Consider the following 26,721-nt stretch of genomic DNA (forward strand, 5'->3'; position numbering starts at 1 on the left):
AAAAAAAAAAAAAAAAAAAAAAAAAAAAAAAAAAAAAAGCCAGCGGGAATCGAACCCTAGTCTCCAGCGTAGTAGTCAGGCGCCTTAGCCCCTGCGCTACGCCGCGGTTCTCAAAAATACTACTAACGAAAGGGTATATAAGCTACACTATATGATTTAATTTAAATCGAGTTTTCTCGAAAATGGCTGGGAGGTGCGCCCTGTCCCTTTGCTCAAATATTCTTCTAATAGAGTACTATACAACAAAAAAAACCCTTATTGAAATCGGTGACCCGAGGTTCGCGACCTCCCCTTGTTAGAGAAGAAATGTGATAGTTCTTTTAATTTTACACGTTTAGCTTTACAATGATATATTATTGTTTAATTATATACATTTTTTAACAACGTGATATATTACTAAGCACCTTAAGTATAATCTAGTTTACTTTTCACAGCCATACGGACAATTTGCTTTCTTCAGTGAACAAGAATATACTTATAAATACTATATACATGTGTGCGCATAGACGTGCGTGCTAATACAATTTGTACATATATAGAGAAGTGTGCTATATCGTGCCGCGTCAAGAGAAATTTTCGAAAAATACTTCCCGCGGCACGATACGGTGCACTCTTCTGTACACGTACATATATATATATATATATATATATATATATATATATACAATTATAAAAATATATATATATATACATAATTGTATATTTTATGTTTGTATGTTTGTATATCATCATTATCACAAAACACGGCAAGAATGATGGTACAACATTATATGACACGAAGTTATTACAGGTAAAGTAATTGTAACAAAATATAAGTATATTATTACATTTTTAATTTCAAATCTAATTTCCTCGAAAATAAAAGTTCTCGCACGAGAAAATTTTATTCTATATTTTCGATTTATTTTTTTTACAAAGAATCACCTATCTCTCCTAGTTGTACCTTCTGTCCTGTCGCATCTTGTATATTTCTTATATTTACATATGTATTAGCACACATATGTTATCAAAAAATGTACAGTAATATACACTTGAGGGCGTATATGCCTTACTCATATAAAATTGCAAATTAACACGTTGAAGTATATTATTCCGGTAGAAATCAGATGTTTCCTATAAGTACTCAAAAATAATTAGTGTCTCGTGCTACATATGTATATATATATATATATATATATATGTATATATATAATTTAATACTATTAAAAATAATATGAAATTTTCTTCTTAAACTTTGTTTTAGATGAGTAGAATCGAGAAAAAACCCACAAATGGATGACGAGAATAACTTGTCATTCAGGTATTTACGAATGACGTTCAACACGTTAACTAAACAATGGAAAAATTATTTGATTCATAAACAAGCATTCTTTGGTTCCAATAAATGCTATGTTTTTGACGACGATATGTTTGTATTCGACAGATATTGTTATTAGAATAAGTGAGAGCACATACGCCCCCAACTGTATATAGATATACATATTCCAGACAGCACATCTCTAAAATACGACTAAAAACGACTTAAAAACGTCTCTTATTGTCTTTTAGATATCTTTAAGGATGTCTTTTGGACTTTTTGTGCTGTCTGAAATGCGTGCGCGCGTTCTTTCTCTCTCTCTCTCTCTCAGATTGTGTTATATACACGTGTTTTTATTACATTATTACACTTGTTTTATATTTGATTTTGTGCGTGTGATCATATAGTCAAAAATTGAAAAATTAAATTTTTTATTTTAGTAAATAATAATATATAAATTTGTTGTAATAATAATATAAATTGTTTTTCTATTTGAATGTCAATATCTACATACTATCTCTTTACTTTCAGTTCACACAAAAGTAAGGTAACTGTCCTAATGATACGTTTCTTTTATTTATTTTAAATCAAATCCATCAAACACAAAAGAGAGATTTAGTTTCAATATCATTAAGAACAAACGTAAACTGTTTACAAAATATATTTTTCACTTTTCAAAGTTATCTTTGATCTTTGCAGTTTTTGTTTATTTTTTAAATCAAATTTATGAAATATAAGAAATAATTTATTTCCAATATCATCAAAACAAAACGTAAAAATGTTTCCAAAATGTATTTCTCATTTTTCAAAAAATTATCTTCGATAATTTTTTATATAAACACAATTATTACATTATCACTTAATGTAAATGGAATAGCTTATTACTATTGATGGGGACAGTTATCTTATAAAGTAAAAACAAACTACTACAATTATTCTGACATCGATTACAACCCAGGAGAAAGAATCCTTCGTATGTGGACAAATTTTATATCTGGTTATATCTGTTATCAATCAATCATCTCATTACACATAATTATTTAAATTGCTCGATCTCATTACACATAATTATTATACTTTTTGTTTTTTTTTATTATTTATCTAGATATAATTGGAGAGAGAATTTGTCACATACGACACGGACTGTTTTCTCGGGAATGACGTTCTAATTTCTTTTTCATACATGTAACCAAAACATATTGCTAGACGGCCAAGTGTCGTTGCAATCACAAGTTTTGTAAAAGAATTTTGATGTCTTTTTTTTTATAACTCAAAGTAAAAGTAAAAGACAATGGAATAAAGAAAGATTCTTTGCTAAATATAAAAGTTTTTTTTCCTCCTATTATTTTGTAACTTGTAAAGACAACATCGTTGTCGTCAAACTTCCGCCAGCGAGCTGTGGATTATTTTTGATCCGTGGATTTTTTTATCTTTCACTTAGACACGTTAAGAAATAAAAACATTTTTGCAAAAAATAAGAAAATAATAACTCGGAGTTCGCTCGTTGTCGGTTATCGTTGCGTAGTTTATTTTGCGATACACTTTTGTTTGCGCAAAAACTCAAACGTACACGTTAAAATTTCAAAGTTACAAAATAAGGGCCCTGACGTGCATCGATTTGATGCATACGTTTTAGTGAAAATTATAAAATACCTAAACACACATTAAAAACATACACATACACTGTATTGACGGTAACTTTCATATACATAATTGCACACATAAGCTAGCTAAGAGAAAATGTGGCAACAATAAATCATGCTTATGACTTGAGAAGACGTAAATATTTGTCGCTTAGTCATACGTTAAAGGATAGAAATTTTTGTTTTATATTTGAATATTTGTTTTACATTATATGATACAAAACAAATACATATATATATATATTTAATATATGTATATATATATTTGATTTTTCTGAAATTTATTAAAATGATCTTTTATCGGAAATTATTTTACCAATAAGTTTAAATGTTTTATTGCGTCATTTTTTATTTAAAATTTTTTATTTAAAATTTTTTATTGTTTGTTTTATTATATATTATTTTGTTTTATTTAACCTAACCTAATCTTAAATTCCTATCCTTTTTACGATAACGCGTGCAATTTTTATATGACTTATTTTTTTTTTTTTTCTATCGCTTTGTTGCATAAAAAAAAGAATAATTATCAAATGTATAATTTAAACTACACTCTCGCGTTCAGTTTTCTTGTCGTATCGTATCATTCCTCTCAAAGAGACATTGCTGTTGCGCAGTCCGGACCCGTTAAACATCTGGATGATTGTTGACGGAATATCCAACAGCTTTCGGCCGGAAGACTTTTTATCAGGTACACTGTCCGTGCTAGACGCGGATACCACCTGATCTAGCGAACGTGAACGCTTATCTCGTATGTCTACTTTGTTTTCGCCGTCATTACTCAGCAGTGGTTCTGCTTCGGTCGGCGAATTATCGACATGAGACATTATCACATTGCCATTGGGGTAATTATTGTTCAACAATTTTTCAGAAATGTCCGTCTTTGAGTTGATCCGCATGAACTCGGTCTCCTTCCAGAAAGATGGCAACTTGTTCCGCTTGTTGTATATATCGGCGGGCAGTCGATCAAGCGAGCGGGATTCGCGTATGACGGTCTGCGATGGATAATCGCTCGACGACGAAGACGCGATAGTAGACAGAACACGCGGCATGTTTTTTTCAGATCTCAGATCCGTGTTGATAAATAGATCGTCGACCGACTTAACATTGTTAGCTCGTCGTCTACGCACTTCACTTTCTTCTCGAAACAAAACGTTGTCCAATGTCATCCTCGAAGCGCTCTCGGTCAGACCTAGAGGAGACTTCTCTTCTTCGTCTTTCTTACGATTGAGCAATGATCGCGAGACTGGACTAGATCTACCGCATTGAGAAGAAGCATCGTCTGTCGTTGGATACAACACATTTGATTGTCTACGACTTCCTGCGCCTAATCCATCGATGAGCGATGCATATCGCGAGTCAGGATTCAGTTTCGGACTTTTCCGCGGTCTGCAAAACAACGGCGGAAGATTTTCGTCTCTGGCTGAATTCTGTAACAAATATTTAAAAAATGCAAACGAACAAATTGTACGCAAAAATGTCAATAATACGAATGTAATATTTAAAATGCGTATTTTTTCTGTGTAACATTAGAACTTCAAATCTACATAATATAATAAAACATTTAAACATTTTACTTATTGAATAAATTTCTGATAAAATATATCACCTTAATAAACTTAAGAAAAATCAAATATACATATAATATAGCGCAACAAAAAATATTTAAATTCAAAATCAAAGTTTTTATCCTTTAAATATATTTGTATAACACAATTTTTGTGACAGATAATTTATAAAATTTTTATTCACCTCCATCTTTTTTCTGTGGGTTACAGTAGCTCCTGTGAGCCAGTACGTTTTTACTCTTCCCTTTCCTTTTATGTCGATATAGCCGCGTTCCTCGATCTCGTAACCTCCGATCTTATCGAGCGCTTCTTTACATTGTTCGCTGATGTGTATTCGCAATGGTAGACCTGTGGATTCCATACGAGACGCAGTATTTACTGTGTCCCCGAACAAACAATATCTAGGCATCGTTAAACCAACAACACCAGCCACCACAGGACCTATAATTTCAATGTTCGCTCACATAATATTGCTCATTGTATTATATGTGTATATATATATTTTTTTTTAAGTGCACCTGTCTCTCTTACCGGTGTGAATTCCGATACGCAACTTGAGAGTATCGTTAGGCCGATGTGGTATCTTGTGGTTTCTAACAGCGTTAAGTAATTCCAATGACATTGATGCTATTTGTCCAGCATGCTGATCTCCATTTCTTAATGGAAGTCCGGAAACCTAATAATAATGTGTCGAGGATGAAGAAAACAAAAACAATATTTATTTCGTAATTACTCATTAAAAATGAGAAACGCTACTTACGACCATGTAGGCATCTCCTATCGTTTCTACTTTGTACACTTCGTATCCTTTAATTATACGATCGAACAATGTATACAGATCGTTCAGAAAATTTACAACCTATGTGTTTGCACAAATCACGTCAATAACAATTAATTATTTTCTTAATTACGCTAATTATATTATTAATGTGTGTGGAGTGTGTACAAAAAGAACCTACCTGAAACGGTGTGCTTTCCGCGGACATCGCCGTGAAACCAACAATATCGCTGAAATATATAGTAACCAGATCGAAAGCTTCGGGTTCTACTCCAATGCCGTTTGTTAAGCAATTTGCGACAGGTCTGAAACGAAATATTTAGCAAATAATACAACTGAATTTTTCTTCGACAATCTCGGTCAATTAGTGAAAAGATTACTTACTTAGGTAACATTCTATGCAGCAGATCCTCGGTTTTCTTTTTTTCCTCTTGAAGAAGTTCCGTGCGTTCGTTGACTAACTCCTCGAGATTGCTCGCGTATTTCTCCATCATGTTCATCATTTGATCCATTATATTCCGATCCGCTCCAACTTTCATGTTCTTCATTCTTCGTCTGATCGTTTTGATATCCGGTCTGAATTCCGGGGTTTCCGCCCAACAATCCGATATGATACTAATAATGTAATCTTCGCAGTTTGCTTTTGATTCGGAGAGAACATTCAAGTTGGGCCTGAACGGCGGTTCGCAATCGTTCGGGAACTTCTTTATCCGCTCTATGATTTCTGTCAATTCACATTAATAAAATTAATTGGTTAATAATCATTTTTTCTTTTTAACTACTTAGCGCGAATAATCGAAAATTTTGTACATGTCTCTGTTCGCGTTAAAATTTTCTCACCTTTAGGTTCCAGATTTATATTTCCGTACGGTCCTTTTCGTCCGATAATTTCGTACAGAATAATAGCGAAAGCAAATATATCACCTCCTTGGGTGCCTTTGATCGAAGCAGACGGATCTCGAAGCAGTTCCGGTGCTTTCCAAAACAAGTCTAAAACGAGACAATCAAAAGATAATAAATATGAAAGAGTGTGAGAGATTTTCGTGTTTCTCGCCGTATTGTATGCAAAAATAAAAAAATTATTACGCACTTCGATAATACTGATGTTCGCCGATGCTATCGGACTCGGCACAGTGACGCATATCATGAAGACCAAAATCTGTGACTTGGAGCACCCAACGTGCGCTCACAACACAATTGGAAGACTTCAAATTACCGTGACAGACTAGCACAGATGATTCGTGAATATACGATATAGCCTGTTCAGAATCAGAATTCGTCGTTTACGAATAAGATAATTCACTTCGCACACTCAATTATATATCGGCAGTTTTTTATCTCAAGAACACTTACCCTAATGAGATCGTGAATTAATGACGTAATAAACATATCATCTAATTTTATATCTTCGTTCTCAACAATATCCTGCAAAATACGTAACAATTTAAACAAACACGTTTAAATATCTCTTTTTTTTTGTTTTTAATTTTCTTTCAACTTTCACGAATAAATATTTGTTAAAATTACAAAGCATATGTGCATCATGGCGTATAAACACATACTTATATGTATATGATTCTACACGCAATAATACATAGCGCTATGAATAACAGCGGAATTGTCACTATGACATATCGTGATTACATATGACGTACATTAAGACTTCCCCTGGGACAATACTCAGTGAATAGTAATATTCTCATCGGCTCGACGCACGCTCCGAGGAAAGAATTGATATTTGGATGCCTAATGTCTCGGAGGTAGCGCATTTCCTTCATAACTTCCCGTGAGATGTCTTTCTTCCTTGAGAATTTCAGTTCTTTTATTCGCACTCTCGCGCCGCGATAAGACGCGGTTTGAGCGAAGACCTGACCGCCGCATCTCGACTCATAAGATATAGCGCTAACTAAACTTAACTGTAAAAAAAATGTCCACACTTATTACACACGCATTTATTTGTTTATAAAAATCAAACATATAAAAGAAACACCGTATATATACACGGAACCAAGTCCGTATCAAATAGGATGACGAGCGCGCGCTCACTCCCCTTACCTTACTAGGAGAGGACATCATGTTATCGGGTCTGGGATAACCGCGTATCTCATTAGGATCGATTTTCCAAAGCAATCCTTCTATCTCCTGTTCTATCTTCCACCTTCGATATATGCATGACGAGATTATTGCCCCAAAGATCAGTAAAATTAGTAGAGCGATTGAGATAATGGTGCGAAATTGCGTGTCATCTTTCGGACAATGCTCATTAAGAAAGCCGCAACCAGGTTCAGCCTCCGGTTTGTTTTTACCGGGCCAATCCATAGCTCCCGACGGTCTGTACACCTGCGTGTGCGATTCGTCGTTGTTTTTTTTATTCGATATCGATCGGAAACGCGTTTGAATTTCGGTGTAATTTGAGTGTAAAACAGAATTGTTTTCCGTACGCACGGTTTGAAAAATGTTTCTCGAATATTACAAACAACTCACTCACTAGGCTATCACCCTGCTGAAACTGGCCCACAGGCATCATTTGGAACTCACAGGAAAAATTGTCACGGCTGAAGGACTTTTCTCTTAGAGCAAGCACTGAAAAATTGCCTTCCGAGTCTCCGAATTTGTCCAATTTAATGGTCGCTCCGCTCACACCTGGCAAAAAGAAGATTAAAAACGTGTCTGGACGGGTGGTGGTTCGCGATGTTGATTTTCAACGCGGAGAAAATTGTTTCATAATTTTTATACATACAGTCAAACCTCGATAACTCTAAAAGGATGCAAATTTTCATTTTTTTCCGCTCCGCCGAAAGGAAAAAAACACTTCGATAAGTCAAAACCTCTACAACTCAAAGATTTTAGCTCTTCCCTTGAGATTCGAGTTATCGAGTTCGACTGTACAAACTTTTTATTTTCTCATCCGTAACGTGAGCACTTCGCTTATTTTCCTTTCAAAGAAAATTCTACTACTGCTGCAGAATAAGCGTGATTTTGCATACGTTGCAGTGATTGGCTGATGGATGGCGCCATTTCTCACGCTGTGCTCGCTCTGCTAAAGTGCGATAGTGGGGGTCAAAAGAGAAGCTGAGAGTGGTTTTTGAGAAAATATAACAGATTGTGAGGAAAAATAAATGAAGTTTTTTAATGTATATAATTCTCTTCTAAAAATTCATTTAGTTCTCTAAAATGATAAAGATCTACACATCCTCTCGATCTGGTTCTTTCTCCTCGGTTATCAGCAAGTATGTCAAGTGTTAGATTGAGTGTGTGTGTGTGTACGCGCTAACCACTTAAGATTAATCTCATTAATATAGATTACACATCTATATCTAGACGTTATAATATGCACTTACTATGATAGGTTTTATTCCCGATAATTTTCTTGATTATAAGAGTGCCGTTTTTCGCGAGTTCCTCGACAGGCTGATCCGGTCTATCTCGTATAAGCTGGTCCAGAGCTTGCGCGTAAAGTTTGAGGGAATCGTAGAGATAAGCCGCGTAAATCGATACATACTAAAAATGAATTGTTACAAATTCGGCAAACAAGTTACGTGAAGTGTGATTTTATATAAACATTTAAAAAATCAATAAGAAAAAAAATAAAAATACCGTTTCGTATTTTTTCAGAAGTGTGGGAACTATGAAATTGAAAGGTTCTTTAGAACTGAACTCTCGAACTTTCTTGGTAAAGTCCTCGTAATTCTGCGACGGCGGTGTGGACACCACCACCATCAACGATCGTGCCCTCTTCAGAAAATCTTTCGACTCCTGGCAGTTTTTTAGTTTGTTGTAATCTTCCGGTTCTGTGCAAAAAATAGCGGCACAACTTATTATTATTATTATTATTAACATATTGACGTTAAAAAAACGGACTGTCAAAGTCTGAAAGAGAATACACTGTATATATTATTTAATGTATGATTGATTGGTCAAAGAATCGCGCACACGCACATACGCATATAAAATTTACTTAGTGTCCTGAATTTTTACTAAAACATTAATTTCGTAATTTCTTACATTATAAATAGCGCAAGATTTCTTTTAAAAAAGAAGAATTTACCATTTACTCACGATAACAAATAGATATAAATAAATAATTGACCCGGAAAAGATGATTCGCTTACTCCACAAATATTTTTGCGCTTCACTCGTCGAATACGTCATCATGTCCACGTGTATCACCATGTACTCCCCGTTTTCCAGCAACCTTTGACTTTGCATCGAGTTCATCATATCTATCAATGACATTGCCGTTCCCAGGAAGATATAAACTGACATAACAAATAAAGATAAATTAAATAACAAACCAAATAAAATTTCCGCGTGTCGTGTAATAAACTTATTGCATAAACAAAGTTTGTTTGTGTGCGACGTAAGACCACATGTGAAAAAAGTGTGCGAAAACGAATTGATAATCTTAGTTCGTGATTATAGCAAAAGTATGACTCGAGTTAAAACAAAATTATATATAAAAAAAAAAAAAAAAAAACATTAGAGCTGAAAATGGTTTCCAGGTTTGAACCGCGTCAGAATTGATCTCTATTGATCTATTCTGAACATTTGTTTTAGTTTTCTTCGCGACGGTTTCAGAAGCATCCTCAAGACTGAGCTCTGAGGATCTTTTTCTTAGCGTTAAGTTGCAGAGAAAAAAGAGTATAGCAGAGAGAGGAGTAATGGAGCAGTAAAACTGACACTAACGCGGTTCAAACGCGGAAACCATCTTCAGATATTAATGCAACATATCGCGAAGACATCAAATGTCAAAACATTGAAGCGTTTCTAACTCAAAGAAAGTGATGATAAATCGCGGGAGATGATTGTCGACAGTGTTTAAGACCAATAACGCAATGTTTAGATGAACGTCAGTTCATTTCTGTTGCGCCGCAAGCAACCGGCGATCGCGTTCTGCAAAGTTAGAGCGAACGTAAAAAAGAAATGTGGACTAACTGCGAGTCATATTTTTGGTCTCTTGTATAAGCTGGAACCATTCGCTGGCAGCAAGGCAGCAGGGCAACCTCTCCTCGCAACACGTGTGACGATCTTCCACAATTTTGTAGTGGTTTATAGTGAGATTATTCATCGCCGCTTGTTTCTGAAGCGAATGCGCGACCGTCAACCAGGCGCGTTCGCTCACGATCGTGAACTTGTTCCATCCGTAGTGCAACAACAGCGCGATCACCGATTTCGTCACCTGCGTGTCCGGTGGTTCAGTTCTAGCAAACGTGCTCACTTCCGACGCCTTGTAGTCCGAGCATTTCTGCAACGAAGAACAATTCTGCGTATGAACACGCGTTAGGGGTCTAATGAGTTTTTACGTGTGAAACAAGTGTCACGCAATCGTCATGCCGTTTTATTTACAAAAATTATTTTCTGTAGAATTAAATCGATTTCGCGCTGATTTCTCCCTCGAGCGTTTCGTCGAAGTAACTATTCGTTTTGTTCGTGAAATCACACAAATGGGACTTTACTATTTAGCGCCCGCAACTTGAGCGCAATTTGATCGTCGACGCGTGTAATCGAAGTCGTCACGTGCGCGATCACGTCCGGTTTTACACGGCACTTATTCAGCGAATAGTTCGAAATTTGTATAAGGGAATCGTATTGCGCGTATATTGGTTCGCATACGCGCCGACCCTTCGAGATTACAATACAATGCGCAAAACTTTCATGACATATTTGTACATTTCTAAAAAAAAAAAGCTGTCATCTCCGAGTGTAAAAATAATAAAATTGTACTAAACTGAATATCTAAACCGCAATAGTGTTCTTTCATTACTAGGTCGGGTTTATATAATTAAGGAGTTCATTGTCAGTTTTTCATTACGCAATAAATTTATTAATGATTTTTGTAGTTAATTGATATTTAGATGACTGCCTATGTGGTGCACGTGTCTCTCGCTTCGCGATGTCCATAATTTCTTTCTAACATTACACTAGACAAAAAGAATCGCGAATGCGCCCTCTTCTCGAAGAGTAAATACTCGCGCGTATGCGTGAAATGCGTGCGTGATGGTATACAACTGCGCAATGAAAACGAGCGTAGCCGCAAAGTAAAAGAGGAAGAAATATATAAAAAAAAAATCTCCGTAAGGGGAAAAAAAGAAAAGGACACGCGAGAGAGAGAAAGAGAGAGAGAGAAAGAAAGAAAGAAGCGAGAGACACGGCGAAGTGAAGAAAGTTGGAGAAGGGAAAAAGTACAGGGAGATGTGCACCGGGAGTAATGCAGGCAAAGTCGGTGCCGTGGTGTGTGGCGCGGTTAAATATAAACCCAATGGCGAACGGGTAGACAGAGGAAGAGACAAGAGTAAGAGGAGAGAAAGAGGAGCAGAGAGAAGGAGTGGATGAACGGGGCGACTATCGTCGCACGTACCCCAAGAAGTGCATGGGCGGTTGAACGGTGACATGCGCTCCTCATTAACATATAAATTAAACGTGACAGTCAGTGAGGGTCAGTTCTTTAGCGACTACCGCCACGCCGCCCAGGCTGTCTCTTTCATCTTCTTCCTGACTGTATGGAAAGCTAGTTTTTTTTTTGTTTTGTTTATTGGAGAATCTAAGGTGTTAATAATGCCGCGACTGCTTTTAGTAGGTTGATCGCAACAAGTTAACGTAACGTTCGTTCTTTCTCGAGTTTTTAATCAATAAATCTGACCAACTTCATAAACTGAGCGTCGAAACACATTTGAGAAATACAGTCGAACCTCGATAACTCGAATCTCAAGGGAAGAACTAAAATCTTCCCTAAAATCTTTTCGGCGGTTCTTTTGACGGTTTTCCTTTTCACCTAAATTTTTCCGCTACCTGCTTGATTTATTCGAACTCTTTTTTGCGCTGCAGAACTTGATGTGAAGAAAATGCGTAATGAAATAGCTAAGTGCAACCCTGAAATTCTCCTTACTAGTTAGAGAATAATAAAGTTGACAAAAAGAAGTTCTCACAGAAGCACAAAGAAGAAGCAATAAACTAGTTACCCTCGGACGCTACTTCACAAAGTAAACAATCGAGCATTGGATATTTTGCACATCCGGATCTCAGCCACAAAAAAGAGAAAGGATCGACCCAGACAGACCCAAAAAGATTTAGATAAACAAAAATACACATTTGATTCAGCAATTTGCTGTTTTATTCTTAGACAAGACAAATTTGGGACACCGTTACCGATATTTCCTGTCCATAGTTAAGAGGCTATTTTGAAAAACTGGACTGGCCAATGACGGGACCTCGGTCAATTTTTATAGTCCGACCTCGTAAGATCAATCATTTTGATTCATTCATTTTGAAAAGAACATGTTGTGTCATTGATACCGTAGTCAAAAGAAAATGAATAGATTTGGGCAAGAAATTTTTCGTGAAAAGAAATCCCTAAACAAGTGTGTAAAAATACAATCATCTCGTCTTGCTCTGTTCCGAATGAGAGCACAATTGGCGGAAATCGATCCGCTACTCGAGACGCTTATTCCAGTTTGTGAGACTGACGAGATGGGCATTGCCGGCTCTCTCGACGATGTTATTCTGGGTTCTCACTCGGCTATATTTAGACGAGACCACCTTGAGCTCGGCTCGAGAGCTCTCCGTGTGGCATAACGAGCTGATTTTCTTTACCGACTGATTGTGTTTGATTGTGCAACGCGCGCGCGTTCTAGTCGTACGTACGATCGAAAAGCAAAAGTTGAGGAAATCCTCTCTTTCATCACGACGCGATCGCGGCGCGCGACGCTTTTATCCTTCCTCTCTCGCGTGATCGACGTCGATCGGCCGTCGTCATTTTTCGCCGTTTGCGGTTACGGTTGCGCAATGACTCTTTTGCACAGTCTCCATGAGCTTGCTTAACCTTTAAACGGGTAATTAACGGTAATAACAAAGATCGGTTTCCCGTGACAAAGTGCATTTATTTATAGCTCGCGGATTATAAAAAAAATATAAAAAAAATATAAAAAAAATAAAAAAAAAAACCTGCTGTCCTTATATAAGACCGCAAGAGTGTAAGCGATACAAAATTACATCAGACACGCTTGGCGATCTTTCTTCAATTAGTGGAGAAACAATTTATTATCGCCGTGCAAAATAAGAAAAACAATTGTTTGAGGAGTACGCGTTTGATTCAATCTCATGTTATTGTTTTTGTAATTTCATACGTGTGTGTGTGCACTTTTTTATGTAAATGATGTAGCTTGAATATATTATCAGCAAATAAATTATTTAAAAGAACATTTAAATAAATTATTGAGTGCATTAAAATAAATTATTTAAAGGCACATTTAAATAAATTTATTTAAAGGAACATTTTTTGATATATTATATTTAGTTATTCACACATAATATATAATATATACGCACGTATCTATAAATATTTAAATCTCAGATTAGCGTGTCGTGTATTCGTGATATCGGGATCGCAAAAATTACATTTTATGACTTAGAATATCCATTTTGCAAGATCGGTCAAGATGGTATTCGCGCGTAGCCGAGAATTCTGTACGATCGAGTGTGAGCGATTGCAAAAACGAGTTGTTGCAAATAAACGAGTGAAGAGAATCTTCCACAAATTGTTTTCTGAACGAGCGCCAATGCAGCGTCGCGCACAAATGGCCGCGCTCAAATAATGCGCAATCGTGGGAAAATTTGTTCGTCAAAAATATTTGTTTCGCGACCAATAAAAAAAAAGTTGCGGAATTAGAACGAGGTTGTTGAGTTGCAGCCGCGGCAAATCGAAGGACGTTGACATACAAACCCGAAATTATCTTCCGAGAAACGCGTCGTGAGGTGCAGCCAAGCAGTTAGTTCTCATCGTTACACACCCATACATTCTCGGGTCAAAAAAAAAAAAATCTGATAAAACTGACGAATCGCGAAAGATTCTCGAATGTCTCTTTTTTTTGTTAGATATAAAATTACAGTTTCTCTTTTAAAGTTTTTTTGTTTTTATTTTGTTTCAGAGTAACGTCAAAATTAAATATCGGCATTACGCTTTCTAAAAATAAAGTGTTTCAACATTCGTTATCAAAGTGTCATGTATGTATATGTATATTATCATTAACACGTTATTATTGCAAACACCCCAAAGCATGTCACAAGTTTATCATAGCTACATAAAACGGACGCTCGGCGCATTAGAATTCGCATGTTAACTTTTACATCATTTTCATAAATTCATGAAGACTTGACGTGGCGCATCTTAAACGGGATTTGTACGCATTCCACGTAATGGACATGTGTTTAGTGGTTACTTCAATTGCATATAAACGAGAGACACATTTATCATGTTCTCATCCGGTTCACTGAACGGAAGTAACACTTGAAAAATCTCGAGGAAGTTAAATATTTGTTGCTGGAATATTAAATATCAAATCTTTCTTTCTCTCTCTCTCTCTCTTCTCTCCTCTTTTATTTTCATTCATTTTAATGCCATTAATATAATTGTCTAATATAAACTTTCACTTTCTAAATTATCTTTGTTTTTAATAGATTAAATTAAAGTCTGACAATTTTTCTGTAATTGTTTGCAAACTTTTCGATACTGAGAAAGAGAGAAACAGCAAGCCAAGTTTTTGAGGAAGTTACATCATTCTACCATAGATTGGCAAATAAAGTGTTTTTACGTTTAGACTTCGGATACAAAAAACGACGAAATTATCTGTGAGATCTTGCCACCTCAACGGTACAACTTCTTCTTTTACAATCGCGAACAACACATTATTAGCCGGTATTCGACAGTTTTTTTCGATCATTATTTACTCGACCGGAAGAATGAAACGATACAGGCGGATCGTTCAAGCTGGATAAATAGCGATATTAATAGCCTCGCGTGCAATTTAGCGTATTATTGCCGGGAATTTCGCAAATTCTCGGAAAGTTTATTTCAAAATATTATTAGTTTCATCAACTTATTAACGTTAGGATTGTGTGCGTATTTAGTGACTTTCGGCAATAATATCTTTGTAGAAAAACCCCCGAAACGTTATAATTATCGAAAACTTTTGCAAATATAAAACGACTTATATAGTACGTTTTATATTTAGCTCGGAAATGAGCGATGTGTGAGATTTCACTTTTGCGGAATCGTCAATTTCCTGTGTGGCAAAGATCACGGTCGAACGAGAGCACGGAGTTGATGATGGCACGTTCCGAGGCTCGTCGATGAGAATAAAACGTATCTTTAAATAATCGACGCAAAATGTAAGACAACACGCAGCGCGCGATTAATTCTGATGTTTATTCTTTCTTCAATTTAAAACATAAAATAAAATCGATTCTCGAATAAGAGGTAATAAACGTCAGAAAAATAAAAAAAAAAACATGTCAAGATTTTCGTATGTTAAAACTCGTTCCTCTTTCGGATGTTCCTCGGCGGCTGTAGAACTTAGGTTTAATGACCATGCGAGTATTTTTTTCTCTCTCTCTCTCACGAAGGCGGAGGCGTCATTGATATTTAAAATTCCTAGCACTATGTTTACACCACGTCTATATTTATCGATAGATGCGTCTATACATAGACCAGGCGCTGTAATAAACCAACTCGTATCGGGAACTGAACCACGTGTTGCAATCGGAAGAGACACAGTCAGACGCTATAGCTGGAATTGCTGATAACATATCTCACAGATGACTCGCGCGTACATCTTATCCTTACAACTTGATCTAATATATTCTAATATATTTTCTACTACTGTATATATATATATATTTTTTTTAATTATAAATATATATATATATATATGTAAATCTTATAAATAGCTTGATAAAAGAATCATTTTTGTCGGATAAATGCACATCTAATGTGTGACTCTCATTTGCGAGCCGGTAGAAGTTAACTCGAAATTAAAAAATAAATTAAATATACAAATGTGTGTGTCCTATACAAAGAGAGTAACACATGAACGCACACATCAATCGGCCGTTGTCTCTATTTATTCGTAAATCAACAGCGTGTCTATTTATAGCCGCGGCGGACAAATAGCGCGATAGTTGTTGCGCGCGTGTACGCTCGCGCGCGCGCGACGTAGTTGCCTTGAAATGAAACACAAATCCGTCGGTCGCGCGCGAATTTTAATGCGGGACGACGAATGAAAAATTAGGTGCCCGCAACTACTCGCGATGACCGATATCCTGCGGCCCCGTGAGGTATATAAAGTCACGTATAAATACATATGAACGTGACTTTCGGAGATACGAGAAGATTCGATTCACACACAATTTCGCCACACACGGCCGCTTCCGAAGAAAGTGGATTCTAGAAAGTTTCTGTGTCGCGTGTTTCATTTTATTTTTTTTCTGCAATGGGAAATTCGTTCGGCGATTCTCCCGATCTCAGCAGGTGCAACGTATCCGATCGGTTCGCATTTTCATATTTCGAACGCATCAGCTGATTTTTTGTTCGGTGCCGAAATAAAAATTTCGCGTCTGCTTTGATAAAAAAAATTCATTCAATAACACAAGAAGAAAAAATGTTCCGGAGTTTATATCATATCAATATGCAGACACGTGCGGCATTGGCGTAGTAAAAAAAAGAAAATTAGCATTTCTCAGCATCTTAACTACCTCTTCGAACATTCGATTCGTTAACGATTCGAGAATCGCGTGTGGTTTTTTATCGTAATTAAATGCTTTTTGCAAGTTTATTTTAGAAATTACATTCAATTTAAATCGCGTCGATTTTTTGCACAGACCAAAATTGAATATAATTTTCACTGACCGAGCAAAAACAGACTTAAACTCATATAAAATATATTCCTCAAAAAAAAAGTCTCTGAGCGAATGTAATTCGTAAAATTATAATGTTTCTTTCGAAAAGTCTTTTTTGTCAACGCGCATCGAGTTAAACACAAAAGTCCAAGTTTTTATTAACTATTCATTTATATATAAAATTCTAAAATTAGTTCTCTTAAAAGGATGCTCAGTATATAAACGTCAAGGGGAGAGGAAAACGTGAGATAAAAACACAACGAAACTTTTATTCTGAATAAAAAAAAATTTACAACACAAACTTCCATTTTTACGTGTACGTGTGTGTCTGTATATAAAATTATACTTGAAAGACTTCGCTTCGAATACATCGAAATGTATAAAACGCCACGCTTTTACATTACTGAAGCTGTTCTTCAACAGCAAGAATAGTGGATGGTACACCAAGCTCGCGATGGATGCATCGCCGTCGTGATGCATCTCGTGATCGCCGCACGATCCGACGGTGTCCATAGGGCCCGTGTGGAGATGGCGAGAACGACCGTACTTATACGAATGGTATACACACAGGATATCTCATGGTATGAGATAGTACAAGACGGAATATACGCCATGGGAACGCGGCCGTAATGTTGCAAGTTGGCTTGAGCTGGCTGCTGAAGCTGATGCTGGCGAACTGCCGCCACCGCGACCGGCGGCTCGTTCATTCCGTTCGTTCGTTCGTTCGTTCGGTCTGTCGCGCTCTCGGCGAAGCAATAGCCGAGCTAAATATAGCTGGCGATAAACACATGCAGTTAGTGAGCCGTCGTGTATAGCGCCGCGTCGGTATCCTTGGATATACAACAGCGAGACGACGACGACGGCGACGACGGCGACAACGACGACGACGACGATGACGACGATGACGATGACGACGACGACGACGACGACGGCGAAGACGACGATGACGACGACGACGAACGTGCGCGGCAACGGCAATTTTTTGTGTCACGATTTCGCGTTGTAATATTCTCTCGCTTGATTGTTGCAAAAATTTTTTCCAATCCGCAAAAACGTGCGCGTTTTGGGCGCAGTTTTCGATTCACCACGATCGCCCCGAGAGGAAGCTCATACGCGACGCTTAGGTGTCTTTTTCTCGTGTTTCAGGTTGACATTGGACGTGATGTTCGTATTACACGAGTCCAGCTCGAAATCCGAAGGTTGGCTTTTAGTGCCGAACACATAACGCGAAGACAGATATATTACAGACAAAAAAAAGAAAAGAGCGAATTTCTTTTAAGGACTTTTCCTGTTTATCACTTTGGCGGCGAGTTTGCCATTTTTTTTTTTGGCTTTGTAGCAATGTTGCGCGGTTTTAAACGAATCAAGTAAAAAAACAAACATGTTTTTTTAACAAAAAAATATATAGATACGTATATATTTGAAATAACATACATGTTGTATATATTTAAAATAAATTAAAATTAAAATTAAATTGAAGTTGATCTATATCACGTATGTACATATTTAAAATAAATGAAGTTTCCGCACGTGTGTGTTATCATCTCATTGATTTTATCATTAATACAAAAGTTGCAGCACTTGAATCCCTATGGTCACTTTTTCGGAAAGATAAAAGCGCTTACCTGAGTCTTAAAACAAATATTAACGTGGAATCTGATATTGATCTAATCACTTTTCATTGTGTGCTTTATATGTGTATATAAAAACGAACGAATTTACATAATGTGCGGTTTGATGATTCAAGGCAAAATCAACTTTTGCACAGATAGCAACTCAACTCGTAAAATCTGATGTTGACACAAAAACACCACAATGCGCGCTCTTTAAGTCTAAAAATAACGTTTTCCACAGGTTTTTTAAGTATTAAAATCTCTCACGTTTTCGCCGACAAAGAACAGACACAAAAATGTAGGCAAAAAAATTATTTGCTGATACGTCGGAGGAATGTATAATTAAAACTGCAGTATATTGAAATCGAGCCTCTTTGCGCTAAAAAAAAAAACACCATTTGTATATTCAAAAACATTTTTGAAATTTTTGTGAGATCGAAGTGCAGGCGAGATTGTTTTTCTTCGTCTTCTCTGTGGAACGACCTACGTAAATTGTGCAAACGTTTTTACATTTACGCAAACGTTCTTACACTCACTTTTCCGTCTAGACAGTTTTTTTGTAACACGTAACAGATCATAACAGATTAAAAAAACGCTGTTACAAGTTTAGCGCGATGCGACTCCGATGTCAATAAATTATTCGCGGCGCTTCGCAAGAATATCTCTAGCGGTGCTTGAAATATTTACTATATAATTTATATTTAGAACCGCGATTTTAGCATTAGATGTCAACGCAGCGATGGCTGACGATAAATTAAAGCGACTGCGAGCGAGCTGTGTCTCAGTTTAAAATCGCGCATACTTCGCGCCGCAAGTTAGAAAAGCCATCTCGAGTCGCGCGTCCGAAGATTTCATCAAAACTGACGCGCGAGCGCAATTTACTAATCAAGATTGTCGCGCGAAATTAAACTGTGCGTAAATCGTCAGTTTTTCGCTCTCGTGTTTGCTTTGAAAAACGTCATGTACATTTTACAGTATGTAACCTAACCATGTATGCATTTACAGTACGTGTAACGAGACAAATACGCTATATGACACATTATATGTTTAATACTTCACGGACAGACATAGGTCTCTTAGACCCATTCAAAAATTGCATTTCGGCGTTTCTAGTAAAAATCAGTTTTTTTTTTATCGATGTAGAATTGTTGAAACTTTCGATTCAAACAACTGAAAAAATATAGACTTTTCGCGGAAACATTCGATAAAGTCGCATGGGTCTCGCAGACCCAAATCTGTCCGACTCGTAGCTCATTTTTGAGACGTCCGTGAAGGACTAATTATGTATATTTGTTTTGTACAATAAGAGAATGTTTAAATGACAGAATGCGCGTCACCGTGGTGAAAATCAGCGATAAAGTTCAGCGCGCGCGCGCGCGCGTGTGTGTGTGTTGATTGAATGATTTCCCCGTTTATAAAAGCTCGTGAGGTGTTTCACTCTTGACGAGAAATGTGACAAACTGAACTAATCTCATTATCGTGAATGCGGAAACGATGCAATCAACGAGAAATGTAGTTTAGCCTTGCGCCGGTTTTATTTTCTTTATAGAGACCAGAGAGAAACAGCGACACATTTGCTTTGTGAATACCGCGCGCGCGCGCGGGGCTATTCATTACAAGCCACGCCACAATAAAACTACCGATCGCAAAAAAAAAAAAAAAAAAAAAAAAGGCGCGCGTTGATGAATCAGACGGCCGTTACGACATATATCGCATTATGCATTTTTATTCACGTGTATTAGCTGATTCTTTGCGTTTTATCAGCGCGAGATCAGCTCGACTTGTTTCCAACTAGAACACTTTTTGCGTTGAAAAGATCCACGTGTGATAATTGTGATTTTTATCTTCAGATGAGAAACATAAATAGTTTAGAAAACAATATAAAATAGTTACACACGTGTAAACAATTATCATACGCGCATTTATATATAATTGTATCTATTGCATAAATATGTATACGTGTGTAGTTTTTCTCCATACGATGAAACCATCTCTTCAGAATATTCGTTTATCTGACAACGAGAGATGTCATGCACGTCGTGAAATGAGAAAACGTCGTCGGCAAACCATACATTCTTGTTGACCAAATGAATACGCGTGCGTTTGTTGGGTTCATAATTGGTGTCAACCAATTAAGGGTTAAGTGAGTGTATTTTAGCCTGAAACCGGCCGCGTCGTTGTCACTTAAGGCGACGCCCACTGTGACTTCAGCCGAGAAGTCAAACCTCTCTTGTGGAGTGTGGAAACGACTAATATTGATTTATATACGTATGTAGAATAACAAAGAATGTTGTTGTTTTCTACAATATAAACAAATATTCCTTTTATTACGTGTGTGATGTTTTTGTTTTTGACAAAACAATCACCGGATGTTGTTTTATTCAAAAGATGACATAACAAATCATGACTTTGTGTGAGAAAAATTTCTCAGAGACAACAGAGTTGTTACAATTCATTCAATTTTCAGATAAACCTTTTTATTTTTCTCAAAAGTATTTTAACTGAAAATTGACTGATATATTTAAAACATTCAAAGAGACTGGTATTTAAAGACGCTTTTTTTTGTGAAAACATTGAAACAACTAAGTATAGTTGAATGCTAACGGTTTTGAGAAATTACGAGAGATTCTCATTAATGTTTGAGAAACTTAAATGTTATTGCAGACCGTAATATTTCATATTTATCTGTGATTGTGTACCATTAATCGCGTCGCTCTGTCACTATGTGAACGATAATTTCTCGCGCAAAAAAATATTAAAGAAAACAAAACAAAACAAAAAGAACATTCAATGTATGTTGCATCGGGCAATATCCGAGTAAAACACGACCGGGAATGTGAATAGCATTAACTTCTGAAACTCAAAGACAACTCGAGTGCGGAAAGTAGCGCGCACAGCCGATCGTAGACGTCGCCAACGCGGCTTTTTCTTGTTTCATTGCGACTACATTTGCATTGATAAATATGTTACATTGATTGTTAGCTTTTTCATATCAAACAGTCCAAATTGCAGCAATCGTGAGAGAATTTTTGAACTCAACAACGCTCTTTATAAAGATACTTTTAATTGTCTTATCTCGTAATATTGCAAAAACAATGAAAACATTAAATAATACCTTGCACTATCGTAACTCTCTGCGTAAATGCAGATCGGTGTTTATTTACGTCACAGATCGCGCAAGCATTTCACATGACTTTACGTGCATTTGTTTTGAGAATTTTTGATATCAGTTTTGGCAAAAATATACCCGACGCGTGTACACGCGTTCTTCGGGAGAAATTAAAAAAAAATAAAACATTTATACACGAAAACAACATACAAGTCACGAGGGCCGGTTATAAATAACCCGGAACGAGTGCAAAAATAGACGGTGTACGGTATAAAAGAGATTCAGGACGGGAAACGTATTTTAGTGGATGTGTTCGTCGAAGCGCAGCGCAGTCTAGTAGAACGAAATCGACCGATGACGTATTTATCTAACAGGTTCGCTCGTAACCGTTTGTTTGCTCCGGTTGATTTTTTTTAAGTCTCGATATGGCGGCGGTCGACGTCGACGACGACGACGACGACGCTCGCTCGCGCGGTCTGCATAAATATTAATTGATCCTGTTTGTGCAATATTAGGTTTTACGCACACGCGCTCATCCTTTTTTTTTTTCTTTTCCTACACACAATACAAATATACACGCGCGCCAGCGACAGCGCGCGGTGATGATGAAGCAAACGCGGGCGAGAGTCCGCGAGAAACCAGTATTCTCACGCGCCGCGCGCTCGCTCATTCGCTCGCTCACACATGCACATTCTTCCACTGCGCTCTGTTCTAAAAATAGCGCATTTGTGCGCGCGAAAGCACGGCTAGTTTTCCGCTTGTAATGAATGGATTCCTTGTCGTGGTGGCGTATGAGGCACGATATTGACCGGTAATTTGCGAATTCTTCGAGGAAATTTACAAACGTGTTGGGGAAATTGTTATTCTATTGTTTTCAATTGCGTGCGCACTATTAAAAGATACACGTGTAATATGTTAACTAATGTTATTTATTTATTTATTTATTTTTTCATAAAACATAGTTAAAAATATTCTTTTACACGTGTCACATGTTAAAAAAGTAATTCGGTAAAACTTGTACACATTTACTAGTACAGCGATACGATTTCTCTCGTTCGCTTTTGGAATCGCTATCAGTTCTGAGATAATCACGAGAAACGTTTTAAGGTCGCCACCTTACACAAAAATAAGAGAGAGATATTTTGTGTACGTGTGTGTACAGAGTATTACACACAATGTTAACAGCCATCTCAACGTTTTCTTTTACGTTACAATTTGTATAAATATATTAATATTATTAAGCAGCAGAGAGAGAAAATAATTCACATCAATTATTTGATATTGCGAAAAATAAAAACAAAAATTACAATAATTTTTTGTAAATATGTAAACTTGATTTAAAAAATTAAAAAATTATTATAAACCAAAGGTCGAAAACGTTATATGACTTTGTCACAATAAACTAAATCTTAAATACACATCAACATCCGTGTTTGCTTCAAACAGCCAATAATCACGTCCATTTGCTGATATTAAAAAATCTTTGGAGCTGTTCATATCTATCATCATTTAAAAAATTATGTACAATTTATGCTATTTCCAAGTTATACCGTTTCAAACTCATTTGTTGTTATACCATTGCATTTTTTTACTACAAATCTTTTTCGTCTCTTGTTTTTCTTTTACTTTTACAGAATCAAAAATACGGACGCGGAAAAGAGCTGTAAATAATCCAGAGAGAATTTTATTTAGAGCGTTTGTCGTTAAGAGGAAGTGAACAGAAATAGCTTGTATTTGTATACTATAGACCTTATATGTGATATACTCTGTTCGTCGTGTTATAGATGTATCAAGATCCATTGAGGAGCAATAAGATCTCTAAATACAAAATAGGGACGACGACAGACGACGTGTAAAAGGATAAGAAAGAAATTATCTCGTCTCTCGCTCGGTGTAATCGCGACCGGTTTCCCATCTGGCGACAGTGTCGATTGTTGGCGCGGCAATTTTCTTTCGCACGATGTTCCGTAACATGAAATTATTACAGGTACGCAAAATGTGCAAGTCAATTAAATAGCCAACACGTTTATCAACCAGCATATCAACGTGAGGCAGCGAGCGAAGTCGGAACACGACTAATGTCGCTGACGATGATTTTTTTTTTTTTACATCTTCCTCTCTCCTTCTCTCTCTCTCTCTCTCTCTCTCTCTCTCTCTCTCTCTCTCTCTCTTTCTCTTTACGTTAAATATATTTAAATGCTAATAATACGACGAGCGCGAATCCTATTGGTTCCCGCGAAACCGGTATTCTCATGCTTCGCTCGTTCGTCTGTCTCGGTTGCTAAAGATAGTACTCGTTTCAATGTGAAAGATACTGTCGAAAGATGCTTAATGTGTGTAACTCGAGATGTTCAGAAAAATATAAGTGTATAATTGATCGACCTGCGCTGCAATTATTTTAAACGATTTCATTTCGATATTTTACTCGAAGACAAAAATAGTACGCACGTTACGTTTGTATAACGCGTATTACATACGCACACATAAAAATGCGTGTATATGTCAAATTTCAAGTACACTCAAAAACATGCTAAACAATTAAAAAAAAAAAAAAAACAAGAACCTCGCATACGTTTTTTCCCCGAAGTCATCATTTAAAAATCCATTCTGTTGTACAAACGCACGATCGGTTTAGAAGATGAAGCAACAGAATCGCGAGAACAACTCGTCGGGAAGAGAAGAAGTTAATGAACCGGTGACGAATGACGAAGAATCGTCGTCCGGAGGTTATTAAATGAGACGAGTGATTAAGAAGATTTAACGATCGCTAAAGCGGTCGCGCTAGAACAGATGTTGTGCCAACATCGGTTGATTTTAAGTGGCGCTTAAGGTTCCTCACGCGCGTACTCCGACGTTGATATAGTCGCAAGTCTGTTCGCTGATAACAAAAAAATGCACTTTGTGACCGTTCTGTAAAAGATCGTTAAATATTTTAGCCTGATTTAGGAATAAAAGAACGCGTTTAGCGTTTTAATCTCTCTCTCTCTCTCTCTCTCTCTTGGGAAGAATTGTACATATAGACGTGCGTATTTATTTGTGTGCGTTTATATTTACATGTTTCTTTTTTCTTTTTTTAAATTAAAAAATTTCAATTGTTAAACAATTGAAGTTGTCTCTTCTTTGACCTGAAAGTTTTAAATTCCGCAAAATTTGATAAAGTTATCAACTCTTTTTTTCTTTTTTTCTTTCTCTCTCTCTCAATCTCTCTAATATTTATTTATTTACTATAATGTACACCTTTGAATAAAAGAAATTGTCAGAAGCACTAAAAGTGCGGTCCAAAGTTCTGATACCTGTGCGACGAAAGTTAGAAAGGAAAGAAAAGAGATTAGCTGCCGGAACCGAGAAGTCTCGTGCGGGTCGTTCCAACTGTATTTCCGGCAGCATCCCAGCGCGGCAGTTTAAGCCGCATAATTAAAAAGATTTAACGACTGCTGCGAGAAAGGAGACTGCTGTGGTCATAGGAGAAAAAGCCCGACCGTACCAGACTGTGTAACGTCGTAGGTCGGCTGACATCGGCCGATCGCGCAGCGAGCGCGCGACTCGTGCGCACCAGGTAAGCGTCCGCACGAGTGCATCACACAGACCGCGCTATAAATAGATCGCGAAGGTCAGGGGAATCAGCAGTTTTCATGCAAATGCGCCGTCGATACAATAATATGTGGCTTCTTTCCCGTCGTGAGTCGATCGCGCCGCCGTCCCGGTTACCAAGGGCCGCCGTTGTAACGCGGCTTCTTGACATCGTGTTTCCTCATGATGTCCGTTTAGAGAAACACGAGATTTTCTTCTTACAAATCCGAGAGAGTTTCAGTATTATATTCTCTAATATTTCTCTTTTTTTTTTTTTTTTAATTATTTTTCTTTTGTATTGCATTTTGCGCCAAGCACACACAATAGTGAAAAGAAATTATTACATCGTTACTTATGAAAAACAAACCAACGCTCACTAACTTGCCAATATTTGCTTCACACGTCATGATTCCCCGAAATATTTAAATGAGACTCGTTTTAAGAGGAAGAGAAATATTGCGAATTAATAATTTATCGAGTATTTCTTTTGTTATTTAATATAGACGCGCGCGCGCGCGCGCGTTTTGTGTAGTTTTTCACTCGTGTTGAAATGTTGCGCAATAACGCGAGTGAAATGCCGTGACATTGGAAGTTACGTCCGAGAACGGTCTTCCGATTTGTAAATCGTCATTGCCTCGCGTGCGAGTAGAATCAACAGGTGGTTGCATGCGGCGTCATATGTTCAAGAACATATATATGTGTATTCTTGAACGTACACGAGTAGGGTTGATACGACAAAAGTTTCTGCTGTAATCACGGTACTTCACACCGCCTTGTTGCAAGAAATCTGCGCTGCTGCATAGGTAGGTATTCAAGTCGCCGTCCACCTACGGTAATCCAACAGACCTAAATAGACTTGAACGCAAGGATGATCGCGCACACAACCGGATTGAAATCACCTGAAAGACTCGAACACTTTCGATATCCTTGCGTCACGAATCCGAATATAATACTTTTCGCAAAAGTTTGATAATGTACAGTTTCGTCAATCGATTGGCAAATTAATGCGAACGCGTTAAATTTCAAGCAGTTCGCACAATTTAATGTTTCATTCAAAGCAACACAGTACGCGACGCGATTTATCTAAGCTTGTTTGTTTTGACATCTCTTTGCTTGTTACCTCTTTCAACGAGATAATTGCCCCCGGCATTAATTTGCTCGCGTAATTATTCGCGTAATGATTTTTGCCGCGAAAACTAGATGACGATACACGCTTATTGTGTATGTCTGCCTGTTGTTCCTCGCGTTTTACGAGAAGGATCTTCTATAGTTCTTCGTTTAATTCGATTGTTTCTATTATAGTTACCGAATCGACGATATCGAACATTTATTGCGCATGACTCGTGCGCTCGTACACAAGTTTTATTTCATTAATTTCCAATTTATTAACAATGAGTTAAAAGTGGAACTAAAATAACAACCTCGAACTGCAACACGTCCGCGCGATATCTTTTCAATCCTGTTTTTCCTCACCCA

At 37.0% G+C, this 26,721-nt stretch overlaps 1 protein-coding gene across 1 annotated transcript in view; it reads right to left on the reverse strand.

The window, feature by feature from the left end:
• Positions 1-3,419: 3,419 nt before the first annotated feature.
• LOC109855282 (receptor-type guanylate cyclase Gyc76C-like) overlaps positions 3,420-26,721 on the reverse strand; it is a 32,286-nt gene continuing 8,984 nt past the window's right edge. Inside the window, exons 3-18 of the mRNA XM_020429364.1 lie at positions 10,219-10,528; positions 9,396-9,542; positions 8,881-9,074; positions 8,625-8,784; positions 7,772-7,926; positions 7,339-7,623; positions 6,939-7,199; positions 6,637-6,708; positions 6,374-6,542; positions 6,124-6,273; positions 5,668-6,007; positions 5,465-5,588; positions 5,266-5,364; positions 5,037-5,181; positions 4,690-4,946; positions 3,420-4,367 (exon numbers count right to left, since the gene is read on the reverse strand). Coding sequence (XP_020284953.1) covers positions 3,480-4,367; positions 4,690-4,946; positions 5,037-5,181; positions 5,266-5,364; positions 5,465-5,588; positions 5,668-6,007; positions 6,124-6,273; positions 6,374-6,542; positions 6,637-6,708; positions 6,939-7,199; positions 7,339-7,623; positions 7,772-7,926; positions 8,625-8,784; positions 8,881-9,074; positions 9,396-9,542; positions 10,219-10,528 — 3,756 coding nt within the window. The 3' untranslated portion in view covers positions 3,420-3,479. The remainder of the gene's footprint in view (positions 4,368-4,689; positions 4,947-5,036; positions 5,182-5,265; positions 5,365-5,464; positions 5,589-5,667; positions 6,008-6,123; positions 6,274-6,373; positions 6,543-6,636; positions 6,709-6,938; positions 7,200-7,338; positions 7,624-7,771; positions 7,927-8,624; positions 8,785-8,880; positions 9,075-9,395; positions 9,543-10,218; positions 10,529-26,721) is intronic.

Source organism: Pseudomyrmex gracilis, unplaced genomic scaffold (genome assembly GCF_002006095.1).
Source record: "Pseudomyrmex gracilis isolate BER0280 unplaced genomic scaffold, ASM200609v1 scaffold_86, whole genome shotgun sequence".
Classification (NCBI taxonomy): Eukaryota; Metazoa; Arthropoda; class Insecta; order Hymenoptera; family Formicidae; genus Pseudomyrmex; species Pseudomyrmex gracilis.